The 22,442-nt window shown below is 43.2% G+C and overlaps 1 protein-coding gene and 1 long non-coding RNA gene across 7 annotated transcripts in view; both read left to right on the top strand.

Annotated features, from left to right (window-relative positions):
• TRPC6 (transient receptor potential cation channel subfamily C member 6) overlaps positions 1-15,662 on the top strand; it is a 227,461-nt gene extending 211,799 nt beyond the window's left edge. For all 6 annotated transcript variants that reach the window (XM_056561538.1, XM_056561536.1, XM_056561533.1 and 3 more), the window contains exons 10-12: positions 7,350-7,433; positions 11,100-11,175; positions 14,918-15,662. In XM_056561538.1, the coding sequence (XP_056417513.1) occupies positions 7,350-7,433; positions 11,100-11,175; positions 14,918-15,057 (300 nt within the window). In that variant the 3' untranslated portion in view covers positions 15,058-15,662. The remainder of the gene's footprint in view (positions 1-7,349; positions 7,434-11,099; positions 11,176-14,917) is intronic.
• Positions 15,663-16,903: 1,241 nt separating this feature from the next.
• On the top strand, positions 16,904-22,182 carry LOC130358376 (uncharacterized). Its single transcript, XR_008889496.1, has 3 exons — positions 16,904-19,386; positions 21,263-21,395; positions 22,035-22,182. It is a non-coding gene; the product is annotated as an uncharacterized LOC130358376 (long non-coding RNA).
• Positions 22,183-22,442: the final 260 nt, after the last annotated feature.

Genomic DNA, 22,442 nt, shown 5'->3' with positions numbered 1-22,442 from the left:
GTGGCGCAGTGGCCCTTTAAATCGCAGAGACCCGGCGCGCGCGCGCCCTAGGGAGCGGGGCCGCGCGCGCCGGGACAGGACCGAGGGAGAGCGAGTCAGGTACGGAAGCCGGGGTGCGCATCGCGAGCGGGCGCCACCCGCATCGCGAATCGCATCCCGGCTGGAGGCGGTATCGCAGCGCACCCGGTCAGTGGATCTGACCGGGGCGCTGCCGTAGCGAGGATGTTGCGAGCGCTCCGGGGAGGAGCGGGGACCCGGAGCGCTCGGCGTAACAATATCGTTTTCCCAATTTACCCGATGCCCCTCTGTGTCCACATCTGTATGCTCAGCACGTTGTCTCAGCCCTTCAAGGGAAGGGTCACTGCGCAGAGCTTCCCAGAAATGCTAATTTCCCTCCCCCATCTCGTGGTATCAGGGAGCACATTTCCCCCAGGTGAACTAGCATCTCCACCTTCCTCTGCTGGGGATTGCAAGTCACACAGCTTGCCCCTTGCATCACCATCCTCCCTTCCTTTTAAAGCTGCAGCCCTGGCATGCTGCTGACGCGTTACCACTGCCACCATTGGTATGCCTCCCTGAGGTTTACCTTCCTCCCCCTCAGTTCCAGACATAACAATGGTACAGGCATCATACACAGGGCTATCACTCCTTCCCTCCTCCTCCCTAGGCTAACAGGATTGGGACATATCACTCACTGCTGGTCCCTCATCCTTACATGTCACCAGGGGCACACCAACCCCTCCCCCTAGCCCATCTCCACTAGGTTTTGGAATTGGCAATGCATTGTCACCACATTTTACAATACACCCCATTTCACTTTGGGAAAACATTACTGGTTCAGTCACAGGTAAACAATTATCAATCCCCTGCACTCTCTCCCAGTTTCCACATTTCACAGTGTCTCCCAAAGTCTCGCACAGTACCTCAGAATGAACAGGGCTCTCTCCTAGCCCATCCGGTGTGCAGGTAGTGTCCTCTGGAGCATAATGACAGAGCATCCAACCCAAATCATTCCCCAGCAGAACATTAACAGGGATATCCTCAGAGACCCCCACCTCCCGCAAACCTTTGCCTGTACCCCAATCCAGGTACACACGGGCCATGGGCACAGCAGGCCGCACACTTCCAATTCCTTTTAAAGCCATGGTTCTTCCAGGGATGATGTCCTCTGTATCCACCACTTCAGGCCGCACCAAGGTAAAGGAGACTCCAGAATCTCGCAAACCCACTGTCACCCGGTCACCCACAGTTACCCTCTGCAGGTTATCCGCTCTTTTCTCCACCGCTTCGGACACCAGAAGAACGGCTGTGTGTCCTGCAGCTATTGGTGGAGAATTCTTTTTGTTGGGGCAAGTGGCACTCAGGTGCCCAATATTGTTACATCTGTAACATCGGCGGGTGTCCCCCTGACCCAATGTGGCTCCTGTTGCTTTTGGGAATGACGGCAAGAATTTCCCAGCTGACCTCAGAGACCCCAACCTCCTGCAAACCTTTGCCTGTACCCCAATCCAGGTACACACGGGCCATGGGCACAGCAGGCCGCACACCTCCAATTCCTTTTAAAGCCATGGTTCTTCCAGGGATGATGTCCTCTGTATCCACCACTTCAGGCCGCACCAAGGTAAAGGAGGCTCCAGAATCTCGCAAACCCACTGTCACCCGGTCACCCACAGTTACCCTCTGCAGGTTATCCGCTCTTTTCTCCACCGCTCCGAACACCAGAAGAACGGCTGTGTGTCCTCCAGCTACTGGTGGAGAATTCTTTTTGTTGGGGCAAGTGGCACTCAGGTGCCTAATATTGTTGCATCTGTAACATCGGAGGGTGTCCCCCTGACCCAATGTGGCTCCTGTTGCTTTTGGGAATGACGGCAAGAATTTCCCGGCTGACCTGGTGGTGCTTTGTGGTTGTGTGGCTCCCCTCCAGGTACTTGCTCCAGCTTGTGCAGATCCACGCTTTGCTGCTGGTGCCCGGTTGTTGGCAAAGTTATCTCCTAGTTTTGCTGCTTCCATGGCTGTCTTGGGCTTGCAGTCCAAAATCCACTCTCTGGCTTCAAAGCTCCGTGTTTGGAGAAACTGATCCAGAACCATCAAGTCCTCCAGGGCCTCATAGGTAGTGACTTGTAGGCCCCCAGTCCATAGCCTAAATGCAGTCCTTAGCTGACCTGCATGTACAGTGCAGCTTTCTGTGGCGCTTTGTTGCAAAGTCCTAAATCTTTTCCGATAAGCCTCTGGAGTCAGATTAAAACTTTTTAGAAGGGCAGATTTTATTGCCTCATAGTCCTGGTCACTCTCAGAGGGAAGCGTAGCAAACACATCCAGAGCTTTCCCTCGCAGCCGTGGGGTTAGATATCCTCCCCACTGTTCCTTAGGTAGATGGAACTGCTGGCAAACCTTAACAAATACCCTCAGGAACACATCCAGATCACCATCTTTCTCCAACATGGGGAAATGTTCCAAGCAAGGTTTGTGGTCTCCTTGATCCTGCACATCACTGCGTGCAGATAAAGCATCCCCTCTCAGCCTCAGAACCTCCAGTTCATGCCTCCGCTGGGCCTCTCTTTCTGACGCCTCTCTCTCTGCGGCTCGTGCCTGGGCCTCTCTTTCTGCCGCCTCTCTCTCTGCGGCTCGTGCCTGGGTCTCTCTTTCTGCCGCCTCTCTCTCTGCAGCTCGTATCTGTGCCTCTCTCTCTGCAGCTCGTATCTGTGCCTCTCTCTCTGCAGTTTGGTACTGGAGAAGCAGTTGGAGTTTCATATTGGCATCCACATTCCCAAGGTGTTGTAAGGCAGTCCGCATATAAGAGTCCAAGGCCTCATGTGGAGTACTGTCCTGATGAGGAGTAATGTTGTATTCCCCAGGAGATATCAGTCCTTGGATGGCAGTTCCAGCTGTAGGACTTTGTCTCATGTCACTCAGCTCTTCTGCACAGGCATCATACTCCACAAGATCAGCAATAAGTTGTTCCTTGTTCTTTCCTGCAGTAGGGATGTCCTTTTCTTGGCACATTAGCTCCAGTGCAGGCTTGGACTGCTTGCGATATGCCTCCATATTTCCAAGATGAGACAGAGGAGGTAAAACAGGAGATGGGGAAGACAGAACTGTCTTGCACTCTTTTTGTATGTCTTTTAAACCAGCACTGAGCTCTGTCTTTGGAATTTACACACAAGAATATGTATGCAATTTCTTTTTTAGTGCTAAGATTTCCTTACAGGTAAAATCCAGCAAGCACTAAAAATCGCTAAATATATCCCGACGCTGCCACCAGTTGTCACGATCACACCCTATCGGTCCAGCCAAGACATTAGAGAGAGTGTGATGGTGCAAGGGTTAAAGCTGCCAGACTTCTGGGTATCCACTACTAGTCCCAGCAATTCACCAAATTAACCCTTAGATAAACGTGTTTCCACCGCAGCTGCCTTCAGAATGGTGAGCTCATATATTTAGAGATCAAAGACCAGAGCTGATTAATTAAACATTTAATCTTATAAAAGGTATCACAGTGATATATATATATATATATATATATATATATATATATATATATATATAAAAATACAGGAACAAATTACATACAGGTACAAAAATATATAAAAGAGTTTTGCAAGGCAAGTTCAGAAAACAAAAGATGAAGTTCTTACAGCATGATGATATAGCAGTCCATTAGAGTGAGTTCCAGCTGTTCTTAGGATGGTCTTGTCAGCTTGTTGCACAGCATTGAACAACAGTTGAGTCCAGCATTTTAAGTCTTATCTGCTTCTTTGGAGGGAAACTCCATTCCCCCCTTCCCCTCTGATCCTACCAGGTGGGGCATCTCTCTTCCTGACCCCTTATCTCTTTGATCATATGATGAGACCAGAGGGCATGACTTCAAAGGAGATACAAACAAACAGCCAGACCCCCCAATAAAATGCAATACACAAAAAACAAAGGATACACCATCTGAATGACCCCTCACCCATGTCTTATACAACACATGTATGTTTCCATAATCAGGCCTTGGGCCTGACAGTTTCATTTTAATGGGTCTGGTCTGTTGTCTGTGTTTACTAAGGGTGTTTTGGCTGTAGTGTGCATATGTTTAGGTGGTCTGATCTGTGGTCTGCATTTGTTTTGGGAGTCTGTTTTTGAGGTCTGGTCTGTGGTCTGTATCAGTTTTGGAGTCTTGTCTGTTTTAGCTTAGGGGGTCTGGTCTGGGGTCTAAATCAGTTTAACCACTTAAGGACAATGAACGTACATTTCCAGCAACTTACGGCTTCCGATATATATAAAACGCACTCACCAGCTGAGCACACTTTATACCCTGTGGGTCTCGGTTGCTATCGTCTAAACTGGAGAAACCTCATCCTGGCTAGCTCAGTGGGCTGATCGGGACCACAGCGACAAAATTGCAGCATCCGGATCAGTTGAGAGAAAAGTGGGAAGTCCCTTACCTGGCTCATTGCCATCTGATTGGCACTCCAATACTCCAGGAAGCTATGACAGGCTGGAGCAATGGAGCGCCAATAACACTGATCAGTGCCGTGCAATGGCATAGCATTGAACAGTACAGCATATGAAATCTGAAGAATTCAATTTTTTAGGGGACTAAACAATAGTAAAATAATGTCACCAAAGATATATATAACCCTACATGTATAGTAGGCAAGGGTACGTATTTAAACCTCTAATACTAAAAAGGGAACCGTACCACAACAACAAAAAAGTAATAAGATTTAAAACATAAACTTTATTAATGCAATTTAATGAAGAAAATAATAAAAGATAAAATTAAAACTAAAATAAAGAAGTAGTAGCAATAAATGGGCACCAGTAAACATACAAAGATATAGGACAATGGTAGGACCCAAGTACATCAAAATATACAAGTATAAAGAGTAGGGTTCAGGTGTGGGGTTCAGGTGTAGGTATGGTTTGGCACCCTTTATTGTGTACTTTTGGGAGGTATCATTCTTGTACCTTACCAGCTATTGTGGCATTTACTCTTTATACTTGTATATTTTGATGTACTTGGGTCCTACCATTGTCCTATATCTTTGTATGTTTACTGGTGCCCATTTATTGCTACTACTCCTTTATTTTAGTTTTAATTTTATCTTTTATTATTTTCTTCATTAAATTGCATTAATAAAGTTTATCTTTTAAATCTTATTACTTTTTTGTTGTTCTGGTACGGTTCTCTTTTTGGTGTTAATAGTAAAATAATGTTAAAAAAATTAGTTAATGTTAATTAATCCCTTCCCATATTTAAACCTTTAAGGACGTAGGGTTTTTCCGTTTTTGCATTTTAATTTTTTCCTCATCACCTTCTAAAAATCATAACGCTTTCAATTTTGCACATACAGACCCATATGAGGGCTTTTTGTCTGGGCCACCAATTGTAGTTTATAATGACATCAATCATTTTACTACAAAATTTAAGATGAAACCATAAAAAAATATTTGTGGGGCAAAATTGGAAAAAAAAACACCGTTTTGTAAATTTTGGGGGCTACTGTTTCCACGCAGTTCGCTTTTTGGTAAGAATGACAACATATCTTTATTCTGTTACAATGATACCTAATTTATATAGGTTTATTTTATTTTACTGCTTAAAAAAATTATAACTACATGCACCAAAATTAGTATGTGTAAAATTGTCATCTTCTGACCCCTATAACTTTTTTATTTTTCCATTTTTCTCATTTTTTGCGCTGTGATCTGAAATTTTTATTGGTACCATTTTTGTTTTGATGGGACTTTTTGATCGCTTTTTATAAATTTTTTAATGGTAAAAGTGACCAAAAATACACCATTGACCGTGCGGCTTAATTTACATTATATTTATCAGTTAATGGGTTCTGGTCTGTGGTCTGTATCAGTTTAGAGGATTTGGTCTTTGGTCTGTATCAGTTTAGAGGATCTGGTCTATATCAGTAAATATTCATCAGACTGCTTTATGTGCCCCTTACAAAATGTCTCATATATCTCTTAACCCCTTAACGACCACGGACATAAATGTACATCCTGGTTTGGCGGTACTTCCCGCACCAGGACGTACATTTACATCCTGTGTATGACCGCGAGCATCGGAACGGTGCTCGCGTCATACACGGCAGGTTCCGGCTTTTAGTAGCAAGCCGGGGACCCGCTGGTAATGGCAGACATCCGCGATCGCACGGATGTCCGCCATTAACCCCTCAGATGCCGTGATCAATACAGATCACGGCATCTGCGGCAGTGCGGTACTTTGAATGGATGATCGGATCGCCCGCAGCGCTGCCGCGGCGATCCGATCATCCAGAATGGCGGCCGGAGGTCCCCTCGCCTGGCTCCGGCCGTCTCCCGGGGTCTTCTGCCCTGGTCTGAGATCAAGCAGAGCAGACCAGAAGAAGACCGATGATACTGAGCAGTGCTGTGTCCTATACATAGCCCTGAACTGTATTAGCAATCGATTGCTATAAATAGTCCCCTATGGGGACATAAAAAGTGTAAATAAAAGTTGAAAAATGTAAAAATAAAAAGTAAAAAAAAGTGAAAAATCCCCTCCCCCAATAAAAATGAAAATTGTCCATTTTTCCCATTTTACCCCCAAAAAGTGTAAAAAAAAATTTTTATAAACATATTTGGTATCGCCGCGTGCGTAAATGTCCGTACTATCAAAATGTAATGTTAATTATCCCATACGGTGAATGGTGTAAACGTAAAAACGTAAAAAAAGTCCAAAAATTCTGCTTTTTTGTCACATTTTATTTAAAAAAAATTATAAAAAAATTATCTAAAAGTTTTATATATGCAATGTGGTATCAATAAAAAGTACAGATGACGGCACAAAAAATGAGCCCTCATAACGCCCTATATATGGAAAAATGAAAAAGTTATAGGTGGTCAAAATAGGTGATTTTAGATTACTGATTTTGTACAAAAAGTTTTACATTTTTTTTAAGCGGTACAAAAATATAAAAGTATGTAGCCATGGGTATCATTTTAATCGTATTGACCCACAGAATAAAGAACACATGTCATTTTTACCGTAAATTGTATAGTGTGAAAACAAAACCCTCCAAAATGTGCAAAATTGTGGTTTTCATTTAAATTTCCTCCCTAAAAAAACTTTTTAGGGGTTCGCCGTACATTTTATGGTAAAATGAGAGGTTTCATTACAAAGTACAATTGGTCACGCAAAAAACAAGCCCTTATATGGGTCTGTAGATGGAAATATAAAGGAGTTATGGATTTTAGAGGGCGAGGAGGAAAAAACAAAAACGCAAAAATAAAATTGGCCTGGTCCTTAAGGTGAAAATGGGTTTGGTCCTTAAGGGGTTAATATACGGCACTGTAATAATTGTAATATATTTGTTTTTGTTTAATTGCAGCTCGGTCACAGTAAACACTCAAGCATAAGAAGTTCTGAAGATGGCAACCTAAACAACATAAGTCACCCACCCACCAGATATCAGGTAAGCTATCAGGTCCTACTATATAAGTCATAACCCTATAAGTGATACCTGTTGCCTTTAGCAATATGCCGCTTTTCTGTTCTGCTCCCTCACAACATATAATACATCTTAAAGGGGTTATCTAGGATTAGAAAAACATGGCTGCTTTTCTTCATCAAACAGTGCCACACCTGTCCTCAGATTGTGTGTGGTATTACAACTCACCTTCATTCACTTTAATGGAAAAGAGCTGCAATACCACACACATCCTGAGAACAAGAGTGGGGCTATTTTTGGAAGACTGCCATTATGTTTTTCTAATCCTGGAAAAACCCCTTTAGGGTGCGTTCCCACCTTGTGTATACGCAGCGGATTTCCAGCTGCGCAAAATTTACGGTAGCAGCAGGAAATACGCTGCGTATTCCTTGCTCACCATACACATAGGGCTTTCTGGCGGCAGCCCTATGTGTGCAGTGAGTTTTGGAGGCGGAGCCGCACGTCACAGTCACACCGGTGTGAGGTGGTTTTTTCGCCCCGTAGATCCATGCGTCCACTCCTCCCCCAGCTCTCCGAACATTTCCGAAGCTAGAACTGGGGGCGGGCAGAGCAAGGGGAGGGAGGAGGTTCACGCCCCCTTCCTCATCTCCCCTCCCTGAGCTCGGCTGGACGCAGATCTCTACGGCACGCCCCCTCCCTGAGGACATAGATCGCCACTGCAGGTCCCCTCCCTCATCTCCCCTCCCTGAGGACGTAAATCTCCACGGCAGGTCCCCTCCCTCATCTCCCCTCCCTGAGGACGTAAATCTCCACTGCAGGTCCCCTCCCTCATCTCCCCTCCCTGAGGACGTAAATCTCCACGGCAGGTCCCCTCCCCCATCTCCCCGAGCTGAGGACGTAGAGCAGTGCTCCCAATGAGCTCTATGTGTAAAGGGGGACATACTGTATGGGCTAAAGGGGGACATACTGTTAAGGCTAAATGTCCCCCTTTACACATAGAGCTCATTGGGAGCACTGCTCTACGTCCTCAGCTCGGGGAGATGGGGGAGGGGACCTGCCGTGGAGATTTACGTCCTCAACTCGGGGAGATGAGGGAGGGGACCTGCCGTGGAGATTTACGTCCTCAGCTCGGGGAGATAAGGGAGGGGACCTGCCGTGGAGATTTATGTCCTCAGGGAGAGGAGATGAGGGAGGGGACCTGCTGTGGAGATCTATGTCCTCAGGGAGGGGGCGTGCCGTAGAGATCTGCGTCCAGCCGAGCTCAGGGAGGGGAGATGAGGGAGGGGGTGTGAACCTCCTCCCTCCCCTTGCTCTGCCCTCCCCTAGTTCTAGCTTTGGAAATGTTCGGAGAGCTGGGGGAGGAGCGGACGCATGGATCTACGGGGCGCAAAAAAACACCTCACACCGGCACACGGCCCCGCCTCCAAAACTGACTACACACATAGGGCTGCCACCGGAAAGCCCTGTGCGTATAGTGAGCAAGGAATACGTAGCGTATTTCCCGCTGCTGCTGTAAATTTTGCGCAGCGTGAAATACGTTGCGTATACACCAGGTGGGAACGCACCCTTAAGCTGGATATACTTATTTGATAAGTATTGGCTGAACCTGCTGATTATGACAGGACCGGCCGACCTTTTAATGCATTGTTTCCCAACCAGGGTGCCTCTAGCTGTTGCAAAACTAAAATTCCCAGCATGCCCGGACAGATGTTGGTGAGAAAGAAGGATCCTACATGTTGAATTTAGACTGTCCAGACCTATTGTTCTCAGGGAGAGGTGTCTGGCAACAGCTTTCTCCCCTCTTCCCAGGTGCATGCTCAGACCACTGGAAAAAAAATTTTTTTAAATCAACTGGTGATTTGTAAAATACTTCTATTTAAAAATCTTAATCCTCCCAGTACTTATCAGCTGCTGTATGCTCCACTCTTTCTGACCACTGTGCTCTCTGCTGACACTTCTGTCTGTGTCAGGAACTATCCAGAGCAGGAGAGGTTTTCTACGGGGATTTGCTCCTGCTCTGGACAGTTCCTTATATGGACAGAGGTGTCAGCAGAGAGCACTGTGGTCAGACAGAAAGGTGATTTGCACAGGGGTGGCTAATCGTTACAGCGGTTCTGACATGACCCGAAAAAAAAAAATACCCACGTATGTGACCCCATTTTGGAAACTACACCCCTCATGGAATGTAACAAGGGGTATAGTGAGCCTTAACAACCAACAGGTCTTTGACAAATTTTCGTTAAAGTTGGACATGAAAATTAAAAAATTGTTTTTTTCCCCTGAAATGCTGGTGTTAGGCAGCATTCACACCACGTTTTGTACATACGGGTGCCGGATCTGGCGGGGGGAGGGGCAAACCGGGGCTCCCGTACCCCAGCCGAATCAGCCCGTGACTCCATTTACTTTAATGAGCCGACCGGAGTCAAACGGTGACTCCGGTCAGCTCAGTTTTGACCCGTATGCTGTTTTGGACCGGACCTAAAACCGTAGTATACTACGGTTTTAGGTCCGGTCACATTTTAGTGAAAAAAATAATTCTTTTACACATCTGACTTTAACGAAAACTCGTCAAACACCTGTGGGGTGTTAAGGCTCACTGGACCCCTTGTTACGTTACTTGAGGGATTTAGTTTCCAAAATAGTATGCCATGTGGTTTTGTTTTTTTGCTGTTCTGGCACCATAGGGGCTTCCTAAATGGGACATGCCCCCCAAAAACTTTTTCAGAAAAACTCACTCTCCACAATCCCATTGTCGCTCCTTCCCTTCTGAGCCTGGTAGTGCATCCACAGAGCACTTGACATACACATATAAGGTATTTCCTTACTCGAGAGAAATTTGGTTACAAATTAAGGAGGGCTTTGTCTCCTTCTACCCCTTGTAAAATTTCAAAAACTGGTTCTACAAGAACATGCGAGTGTAAAAAAATGAAGATTTAGAATTTTCTCCTTCACCTTGCTACCATTCCTGTGAAACACTATTCCTGCCCTGTCCTTTCCCCCATGCTTTACACTGAAGCTCTGACCATCTAAATTCACTGTTGTGTCCTAGAAAGTCATTGAATAGGAGAACCATCACAGTGATCAGCTGACAGGAGGGTATAGCTACCAAGTTGGACTCCATACATATGGTTGAGCAGGGGAAAACTATTTCCCATTACATAGGTAAAACAGTTTTACTTGGCACCCATTTACCTGAAACATGGACTATGAAATAAATGGATGGCCATATTGTGTGTGCGAGAGCCAGGGGCGTAACCAGAGGTCAAATCCTGAGAAAAAAAAGTGTATGAACTCAAAAAAGAATTCCACTCAAGGGCTGCTCCTGCAGGACTCTTTCTAATGGGAACGGTGTTCCTGCTGTGGAAAAAGTGTATGAACTCTGTTCCCACATGCTCCTGCAGGACTCTTGCTAATGGGAACGGTGTTCCTGCTGTGGAAAAAGTGTATGAACTCTGTTCCCACATGTTCCTGCAGGACTTGAGCCCTGGGCGTAACTATAGGGGTGCAGAAGTAGCAGTCGCATTGGGACCTATAAGCCACAATTCACCCCTCTGGCGAGAGCCACTGCTTGTTAGCGCCACTTCCCATCTCACACAGAATCAACCATGTGAACATGGCCTTACTAAGTGTTTGGTGGAGATTCGATTCCTGGGTTGTACAGAATTGTACTGAATTCTTTCTTTCTTCTAGAAAATAATGAAGCGTCTTATCAAGCGATACGTGCTCAAAGCTCAGGTCGACAAAGAGAGCGACGAAGTCAATGAAGGTGAGTTGGCAAAATTTCTCAATCTTCATGGATATTACTGACTATGGATAACTACATCTTCTACTGAATCAGTGTTTCTCCAACCAGGGTACCTCCTGTTGTTGCAAAACTACAACTCCCAGCTGGGAGTTGTATTTTTGCAACAGCTGGAGGCATCCTGGTTGGGAAACACTGTACTGAATCCTGGCTATCAGGATTAATTGGAGGTACATGAAATGTATCACATTTACCTCTTGACCATTGACTTATGACAGTTGTGCCTATCAAGGGGTTGGATAAATTAGAATGAAAATACTAAAAGAGATCTTCAGCTCACTTCCCTTTGTTCTTGCACGGATCCTGAGCTTGGCCCAGCTTGGTACGTAACAGCAGAAAAGAACAGTTGATCCAGCAATTCTTTAAAACACCAAGGGGGACATTTATGAAAGCATTTACCTGTTTTTTTCTTTCATATAATTCTCTCAAAAAAGTTGCAACTGCGACTACTCAATTTTTTGTGCGACAATCATCCCTAAGAGCGAGAAAAGCAGGAAAATAGATGTTTGCTTATGTAAGCAAGTTTTAGAAATTGACTTGCCCGGTCCCGGTAAATAAAACGGGGTCACGCCGTGACCCCTTGTCCTACCGGGTCGGTCCTGGCGGCTAATGATAGCCGGGACCCTGGACTAATAGCATGCGGCACCGATCGTTGTGCCACGTGCTATCAACCCTTTAGACGCGGCGATCAAAGTTGATCGCCGTGTCTAAAATGTAAGTGAAAGCTTCCCGGCAGCTCAGTCGGGCTGATTGGGACCACCACGATAAAATCGCAATGTCCGGATCAACTAGCACGCAAGCGGAGGTCCCCTTACCTTGCTCTGTGGCTTTGCAGGGATCAGTGTAAAAGATCAGTGTGTGCAGTGTTATAGCCCCCTATGGGAGCTATAACACTGCAAAAAAAAAGTTTAAAAAAAAAGTCAATAAAGGTCATTCCCTTCCCTAATAAAAGTTTGAATCACCCCACTTTTCCCATAAAAACAAAAAACTGTGTAAATAAAAATAAACATATGTGGTATCACCGTGTGCGGAAATGTCCGAAGATATAAAAATATATCATTATCATTAATTAAACCGCACGGTCAATGGCGTATGTGCAAAAAAATTCCAAAGTCAAATTAGTGTATTTTTGGTCACTTTTTATATCATGAAAAAATTTATGAAAGCGATCAAAAAGTAAGATCAATCCAAAAATGATAATGATAAAAACTTCAGATTATGGCGCAAAAAATGAGCCCTCACACTGCCCCATATGCGAAAAAGTAAAAAAGTTACAGGGGTCAGAAGATGAGAATTTTAACGTATAAATTTTCCGGCATATAGTTACGATTTTTTTCAGAAGTACGACAAAATCAAACCTATAAAAGTAGGGTATCATTTTAACCGTATGAACGTACAGAATAAAGAGAAAGTGTCATGTTTACAGAAAAATGTACTGCGTAGAAACGGAAGCCCCCAAAGCTTACAAAATGGCATGTTTTCTTAAATTTTGAAGCACAATGAATTTTTTTCGTTTCGCCGTGGAACTTTTGGTAAAATGACTAATGTCACTGCAAAGTAGAATTGGTGGTGCAAAAATAAGCCATCATATGGAATTTTATGTGCAAAATTGAAAGCGTTATGATTTTTAGAGGGTGATGAGGAAAAAATGAAAATGCAAAAACGGAAAAACCCTGAGTCCTTAAGGGGTTAAAACTCAAAATATCTTGGGTGATCTATTGGGTGAGTTTGGTGGAATAGAGTCTCCTACAGGTTGTGTTGTGTCAATGGTGGATGACATACTTTGCAATATTTCTTCTGCGGCACTAGGCTGGGAAATTTGTTTGGATTTAGACCTCCTCTTACCACCTACTTGTGCCATCACAACGGGTTAGGCAACGCTGGATGATTTTGAGCCCGAGAAACAAGTGAGGACCGCAAAGAACCACCTCTTTAGCTAACGCGGGAACAGCAGAGCAATCTCCGGCGATTTTCCCACTTTTGCTTATGAGCGACAAATTTATTAAGGCCGTGCGACAGACTAATAAATTTGTTGCACGTAAGCAAAACAGTAGTTGAAAAAAAATTACTAAAAAATAGACTACAAAAGCAATGTTTCATAAATGTCCCCCCAATTCTTTATTCCAAACAATTAAAAGTTGCAGGACGAGCACACATCACACCACCTAGCCGGTGACACACTCCAAATGGATGCGTTTCGAGCGCATGCGCTCGAAACGCGTCCATTTGGAGTGTGTCACCGGCTAGGTGGTGTGACGTGTGTTCGTCCTGCAACTTTTAATTGTTTGGAATAAAGAATTGGTGTTTTAAGGAATTGGTGGATCAACTGTTCTTTTCTACTGTTGGATAAATTAGGCAGAAAGCGTAAAGATCTGTGCCAATGCCAACTTATACATGCCACCAAAAGTGTCTTCAGTGGGCATGTGAGCATCAGAACTGGATTGAGGAAGGTACCTGGTCTGATGGATCACATTTCTTTTACGTCATATGGACAGCTGGTTGCGTGTGCCTGATCCAATGTTCTGCTGGATATCATGGGTCCTGACCGTGGGTCCAGTATTGGGAAAAAAGTGTGGGCACTCACTTAAGATGTCCACTCAGGGGCTGGTCCTGCAGGACTCCAGCTAATGGGAACGGTGTTCCTACTTTGGAAAAAAGTGTAGGAACTCCATTCCCATGCATACATGCAGGACTTGAACCCTGGTCCTGACATCATGTGGATATTACTGTGACACGGACCACCTACCTTAACATTATACAGACCAAGTGCCAACCTTCATGGCACTGGGATCCCCTAATGTCCTCTGTATCCATAGGATACTGCTCGACCACAGTGCAAAAATTGTTCAGGAATGGTTTGAGGAACACTAAGAAGTGTTTAGGGTGGTGGCTTTGCCCCCAAATTTCCCAAATCTCAATCTGATCGAGTGTTTTGGGGTTTTCAGAAGGCCATATCTGCTGCTGAGATTTTGATGCAGATACCACATCTGCAGAGGTCTTTCAAAACCCAAGTCTTGATGGGTCAGAACTGTTTTGATGGCACATTGGGGACCTACATAATTTAAAGAGCACCTGTCATATTCCACAAAAAAAGCTAAAATGTATATGTTACCTGATCATTTATGTAAAATTTTGATGTGTCTTGCTCCTATAATTCTCTTACAAATACCTTCTTTCTCTTGCTCACTTTTTTTCTTCGGGGCTTTGGAGGGGGCGTGTCCTAAGTCTGTATGTCTTTTCTTCCTCCCTAAGTCTACTGGTCTCTTCATCCAATCACTGAAGGCTGCTCTGTAACCACTTCCTCTCTGTTTTCATGCTGCAGTCTGATAGGACAGGAATGAGCACAGAGGAGTGCTAGTCCAGCACTCACTTCCTGGACTTTGTCCCAGCCTGTGCTTCAACTAGCACAAAAATGATGCTGCAGCCAGACAGGATTATGTTCTGGATAGTATGGGGATCCATATTTTTATTTTATTTATTTTTTTAATAAGCCATGATTTCTATAAAAATGAGCTAAAAAATTATCATTAAGTATATTAGAAAGGTTAAGGGTTTGCCAAGATGTACAACCTTTAAAAAGTTTTTGACTCTGACAGTGCCCATTTAAGGTTTTAATGTTATGACCCATCGGTGTCTGCAACATGCAGCAATAACCCTTTAGTCTGTATCATCTAAACTCACAAATAATGTCATTTTCTTTCTACAGGTGAACTAAAAGAAATAAAACAAGACATTTCAAGTCTCCGCTACGAGCTCCTAGAAGAGAAGACTCACAACACAGAGGACCTTGCCGAACTTATACGAAAACTTGGGGAAAGACTATCTATTGACCCCAAAAACCATTAGTTGAACAATTATCCTGGCATTGCTCCTCCTGGCATATTCGTTGCCTTAGCTCACCATACTGACCCCTCTTCTGCTGGAGGACCTTATCTTTTGGACAGCACAAATAAATCCAAGCTCCCCTCTTTGTCTTCTGTAATGCGTTGCTCTTCTGTTTTTCACTAGATAGTGAGTGACAAGACCATTACTTACTTCCCATATTCTTTTGAGAGAAGCCCATAAGGTCATCCATGGTAGAACAGATCAAGGTTCTAGAAGCCCCTCAGTCGATTTGGAGTAGAGGGGAGACATCAGTAGCAAGGCTGGAGCATGTATGGCGCACCAATGCATCATGGATCTCCTACTCTTACTTATATGGTCCTGCTCTTGCATTCATGTTAATAACTGGTGGTGATGGCACTGCCAGGTTTAGACCAAAGATATATCTGGGAAAATATCTATTGGGATCCATATATGTTCATAATAATAGCCCACAATGTCAAGGAATTGTAAAGCACTCAGTGCCTATATACCATAGCATTAAAGGGGTACTCCACTGGCTAGCACTTGGAAGTAAATATTCCGAATGCTGTTTTTGCACTACGGGGGTTGGCAACGCCCCTCGTGACATCGTGACATCATGACCATGCCATGACCATGCCCCCTCAATGCAAGTCTATGGGAGGGGGCATGACGGCCTTCACACCCCTCCCATAGACTTGCATTGAGAGGACATGGTTGTGATGTCATGGCTGACCCACCCGCGGTGCGAAAACAATCTTCGGAACATTAACTTCTGAATGCTGGCCAGTGGAGTACCCCTTTAACATTTTATAGAGATTTTGAAGGCCAGTTTCTCAAACCTTTGCAAACAGCTGAAACATCTTGTGCAAGTGGTGGTTGGCCGTAGATCAAGTAGTACAGATGTGTCCCTCTTACCTCTTTTCATGGCTTAGAATACCTCAAAATATGTGTCAGAAGATAAATATCTTAGAAAAAAACATAATTTTGCACTACACTGTCAGGAGGTGTATAGGCTTTATGGGGGAGATTTATCAAAACCTGCGCCAGTTGCTCAAAGCAACCAATCAGATAGCTTCTTTCATTTTTCACAGGCCTTTTTAGGAATGAAAGAAGCGATCTGATTGGTTGCTGTGGGCAACTGAGCAACTTTTCTCTGATTTGATAAATCTCCACCTATGTGTCTATGTGATTTGCACTGTGTTGAGGAATTTACTAATATTTTTGGGTTTTTCAAAAAGATGAGACATTCAGATTTATCGGCAGGGTGTTCCAAGCTAAAACATTTTGCAGCACATTTTGCAGTGAATTGCGCCAATGATGTCACTAGTTAGTAATTTCTTCTCATTTTGGTGGGATTTTGGAGCCTTGAGTGATGAGGTAGGCCTTGGCACTCTCCACGGACAAAGGTAAGGTAGTAACCACTGTTCCCCTAGTTACTGTGCCAAATACTGTTTCTACTCATTTTAAATATTTACCCATACCATTTGCCCCCTAGATGAAGAGATAATTAATTTATTCAGTTACTTCTTCTTCAGTAAGGGCCCAGTCCTCCTCACACAACACTGCAGGATAAAGATAATAGCAGGGACGAGTCTTTACCCAGGACACAAGTTAAAAAAAAATGTTTTCATTTTTCCTAAGGCATATTATTTCAAAATTTCTTTTAGTTTTGGCTCATCCTTTTTTTTTTCTTGTTTTTTTTTTCTTTTTTTTTTTTTTTCTGTCCCTTAGTGTTCCTTTTGTGCCAGTCAAGGGGGGGGGGGGGGGGGGGGGATACAGTCGCAGAGGCTGAATTAGCAAAACAACAGTACATTAAGATAATCTTCATCCTTTAATAAATTTATGTTATATATATCCACTTTAAAGTTGGACGGTAAAGTGCAAAGTCCATGCAACACAAATTAAGGGAAATTTATAATAAATGTATCAGGGAAGTAAAAAAAAAGTCGAGGCCATGCCCCCTTTTCTCGTTTCTCAGCAAAACTTTTGACATAGGTGCCATCATATGTAAAAATGAAAATCAACAAAACGCATTATACATTTGTCAGGAAATGTGTAAAATAGTTAAAAAAACTTATAACCTTCCCCCCCCCCCCAAAATAAAGTAAATGCAGATTTTGTCATTAGTAAATCTCCCTCATGGTATGGGGGAATTGTTTCCTTAAAAAGTACCTGTCACCAGATAAACTTTCCTAAACTAACTAAGGCTAGGTTCCCTAACTACTCCTAACACTCCCACCCTTAAAAAAAATTCACAGCTTTAAAAAGCGGTGTATGTTACCTTTATTCTTGCTCACATAGTGCAATCTCCCAGCAGGAGAGAGTGGGCGTTTCCCAGCAGGCATAACATCACTGAAGCCTGCTGGGGGACCACTTCCGCCCTCACATGGTTGCAGTGCTGTTATGAAACATAGAACCATTTGGCCCATCTAGTCTGCCCAATAATCTGAATCCTATCAATAGTCCCTGGCCCTATCTTATATGAAGGATAGACTTATGCCTATCCCATGCATGTTTAAACTCCTTCACTGTATTTGTAGCAACCACTTCTACAGGAAGGCTATTCCATGCATCCACTACTCTCTAAGTAAAGTATTACTTCCTCATGTTACTTTAAAATATTTGCCCCACTAATTTAAAACTATGTCCTCTTAAATCTCCTCTTCTCCTTTATCGACTTGATTCCCTTTATGTATTTAAAAGCTTCTATCATATCCCCTCTGTCTCGTCTTTCTTCCAGGCTATGTTCCTTGACTACTTGAGAGAATAGAAGACCTTAGGCTCTGTGCAGCTTTCATTGAGGCTCTGTGCAGCTGTCAATCAAGCTCAGTGCAGAGAAGCACTTCCTGAGTTTGGTCTCCTGCCAGGCCGGGAGGAGACCAAACTCACTCTATTAATTGTGGCAGGGAACAGAACAGAGCCATCTAGTGGCTGTCTTTTCTATTAAATTTTAAACATATTTATGTTGATAATTTAGAAGCAAGTGAATGGGAAAGTGTCTGCTAATTACACAAGGAACACTATATTAAAAGTTTTATTTGGTGACAGGTACTCTTTAAGTCAATGAAAGGTAAGGTCAGACACATCTGCACATGCCGGCCATTCAATGACCAGGTCTGCACAAATCGAGGCCCACTGTTTGTCCCCTTTATGAAATCCATACCCCCCATTTGACAATATAGGAACGTGTTGTCATATTTTGACAACACCTTTAGGCCCAGTTTACACAGCAGAAAATTTGCGGAATGTCCGTCCGGAAAACACGGCAGACATTCCGCAAATAGCATGTTCCACCGGCCTCAGGACTGCTTGAAAATGTGCCGTCTCCCTAGACAGCAATACATTTATAAGCGGATTCTGCCTAAAGAATGTTCATTCTTACAGAGATAGAGCGGAATCGTAAATTCCGCAGCAGAAACATCTGCTGCTGCAATTCCACTATGTGCACGATTCAGCAAAACAACAGAACTCTGCTGCATCGGAATTTCTGAATGGAAGTTTTCTGGCAGAAATTCTGCCGTTTGAACAAACCCAGCTGATAATTTAAAGTCATTCTTTGATTGTTCCCATTTTACTAAATATTTATTAAGAAGGCGGAGCCAAGGAACATACAGAATGGCACACAGGAGCGGGTATGATCCTGTGTGACATCACAGCAACACAACCCAGGGCTCAAGTCATGCAGGAACTGAGTTCCTGCACTTTTCACAGCAGGAACACATTAGCAGGAATTCTGCAGGACCAGCTTTTAAGTGGAAATCTTGGATGAGTTCCTCCACTTTTTTTTTTTGGGACTTGACCCCTGACACAACCCATATACATATCAGAACAGGTAAGGTGCTTTATCCATGGAAGAGGAGAATAACAATTATTTTTAATTTATTTTTTATTTTAAAATAAAACCATTTAATTAGTATTGTATCACAAACTTTGTGTAGCATCCAGAGTTTAGCGAAATTACTCCTTTTATCCCCTCCAGAAAATTGTAATAACATCGCAGTCTAAGCATATACTATACTATATACAAAACTATATTTCTCTCAGTTTTGTTGTTAGGTTTTTGTTTTTTTCTGTCCCTAAGTGCTCCTTTAGTGCCAGACAAAGGGTAATACGGTTGCAGAGTCTAAATAAGTTTAAAAAAAAGTACTGCCCCCATTAAAATAATAATCCTCATACAGTGCAGTCTAACATAAGGAGTGGCATGTATTCAGTGCTGTCAGTACAGTCATTAGACTGGTTGCTATGGAAACACCACATAACAACTGCAGCCTTTGTCTGGCAACAAATGTCCCTAGCAACCAGTCTGTCCTTGTTTTCTCTGGACTGTAGGTAATCTGAGTATACACACAGGCCCCAACCTTTTGTTAGCTTTACTCTTAAAGGGGTACTCCACTACTTTAAAATGTGTCCTCTATTCATAGGATAGGGAATAAATGTCTGATCCTGGGGACCTCCTGCTATCTCCAGAATCAGGGTCCATCTCTCCTGGTGTATGGAGCTACCTGTCGGCACACTCTATCTATTCTATGACAGTGTGTCTCCAGCTGTTACAAAACTACAACTCCCAACATGTAGTGTTGAGCGGCATAGGCAATATTCGAATTTGCGATATTTCGCGAATGTATGGACGAATATTCGTCATATATTCGCTAAATTCGCATATTTGTAATATTCGCGTTTTATTTTCGCATATGCGAACATTCGCGTATGTGAAAATTAGCATATACAAAAATTAGCATATGCAAAAATTCACATATGCGAAAATTTGCATATGTTAATTTTTGCATATGCGAAAATTCGCACGCCATTTTCACACAGTAGTATTAGAGCCTTCTTTACACCACACAAGCTGGAAGCAGAGAGGGATGATCACTGTGATGTGTACTGTGAAAAAAAATATATATATATATTCGTAATTACGAATATTCGCGAATTCGCGAATATGCGATATTCGCAAATAAAATTTGCATTGCGAATATTCGCCAGCAACACTACCAGCATGTCCGGACAGCCAAAGGCTGTCCGGGCATGCTGAGAGCTGTAGTTTTGCAACAGGAAGGGTTTGTAGGTGTTGTCGTTTTGCAACAGGAAGGATTTGCGGTCCTCCAGGAATGCTGGAAGTTGTAGTTTTGCAACAGCTGGAGACACACTGTTTCAAAAACACCAGTTTATGGGACCGCTAAAGATACATGAGCGGTGCACTCGTGTATCTCCAGCGCTCCCATAGATAATACATAGAGCGTGCTGACACGCCGCTCCCGGGAGAGATGGAGTCCTGTTCTGGAGATGCCTGAGGATAGAGGGGTACGTTATAAAGTAATGGAGTGCCCCTTTAACCATGTATAAGTGTTTTTCTTCTAAGACCATATATCATAGCTCACATACCTCAAATATATATATATATATATATATATACATACAAAGGTTAAGAAAGGTTGCAATTGGGCAACCGAAATGTCACAAGACACTGGGTGAATAAAACCCCATTGCTTTTTCACCGTCCATGGTGTGCTGCTGGATTCTTTGTATTAATATATACGGTATATATGTATATATATATATATATATATATATATATATATATATGTATATAGTAACTGCAACTACCATTAATAATACCACATTATCTCTCTCTAAGACTCTGTTCACACTACTTAGAGATTCAGGCAGCAGTTCTGTCAGATATGACAGGAAGTAAAAGCGTCACGCGCTCCACTATCCTTCCTATCAGAATGACGGACGCCATTCAGTGGTCGTCATGTCTTTCATTGGACTTGAAACCATGATGGCAGTGTGAACAGGGCCCTAAAGATGTCAGGAATGTGATGTCATCAGTCATATAGGACCATTTAGTGACCCTCCAAATTATGTGGGTACTTATCTAGACAAAGCCATATCCATTACCTATATAACGTATGATAGCCCATTATTGTAAAATAACCAAAAACTGCAAATAGTATACAGTATACATAGTAGGAAGATTTATCTAATACATATATAAGCTCATTGTACAGAACACAAAGTTGTATTTTTTTTTTGTAAAAACTGAGTTATTAAAGCTTTATTGAATAAACCAAGCAAAAACGGTGCACGTTGTTGTAAGGTTCTGTCATTGCAGTAAAAAAAAAAAAAGTCAAATCACCTGGTGCCAGAAAGTTATACAGATTTGTAAATTACTTCTATATAAATATCCTAATCCTTCCAGTACTTATCAGCTGCTGTATGCTCCAGAGGAAGTTGTGTAGTCCGTTCCAGTCTGACCACAGTGCTCTCTGCTGCCACCACTGTCCATAGCGGACCAGAGTCCAGTTCACAGCACTTCCCTAGACATTTATATGGTAAGTATGCACATGCAAACATAGCAGAGTTGTATTTGTCATCTACCTGCTTATATAATTTACAGAGTGTAACTAATGTTCTACTGAAAACAACACAGAGTGATTAGTGTTGCTCACGAATATTCGCAATTCGAATTTTATTTGCGAATATCGCATATTCGCGAATTCGCGAATTTCGCGAATATAGTGCTATATATTCATAATTACGAATATTCGTTTTTTTTTTTTTGTTTTTTTTCACAGTACACATCACAGTGATCACCCCTCTCTGCTTCCAGCTTGTGTGGTGTAAAGAAGGCTGTAATACTACTGTGTGAGACTGGCGTGCGAGAATTCGCATATGCGAAAATTAGCATGTGCTAATTTTCGCATATGCGAAGTTTCGCATATGCTAATTTTGTATATGCTAATATTCACATATGTTAATGTTTCGCATATGCGAAAATAAAACGAGAATATAACGAATATGCGAATATTCGCGAATATATGATGAATATTCGTCCATATATTCGCGAATATTCGCGAATTCGAATATGGCCTATGCCACTCAACACTAAGAGTGATGATATCACTGCTCACCATGATATCACAACTCAAGATGTTAATTTCCTTCTAATCGCTTATATTCCTTTCTCAAAGATGGCGGAGGAGAATCTCTTTTCAGGGGAATGAGGCTCAGTTTGACTGGATACCTGTATACATCACAGCAGTTCAGGAGGGAACCTGTCACACCCTTCGAAGCAGCAGTAACATGGAGGACATTAAAAAACAGTACTGACCAATATAAGCTTTTAAAGGGGTACTCCGGCCCTAATACATCTTATCCCCTATCCAAAAGGTAGGGGATAAGATGTGTGATCGCGGAGGTCCCGCCACTGGGGGCCCCGCGCAATCTGTCATTGCACACCCACCTTTGTGAGCTCTCCGCAGCGCTGGAGGATCAGAGTGTTTAGCGTGACGACCACGGGGCCGGAGTATAGTGATGTCCTGACTCCTCCCCCCGTGTGACATCACACTCCGCCCCTTCAATGCAAGTCTATGGGAGGG

Source organism: Hyla sarda, chromosome 2, assembly GCF_029499605.1.
Source record: "Hyla sarda isolate aHylSar1 chromosome 2, aHylSar1.hap1, whole genome shotgun sequence".
Lineage (NCBI taxonomy): Eukaryota > Metazoa > Chordata > Amphibia > Anura > Hylidae > Hyla > Hyla sarda.
This window is presented reverse-complemented; position numbering and strand designations above follow the sequence as displayed.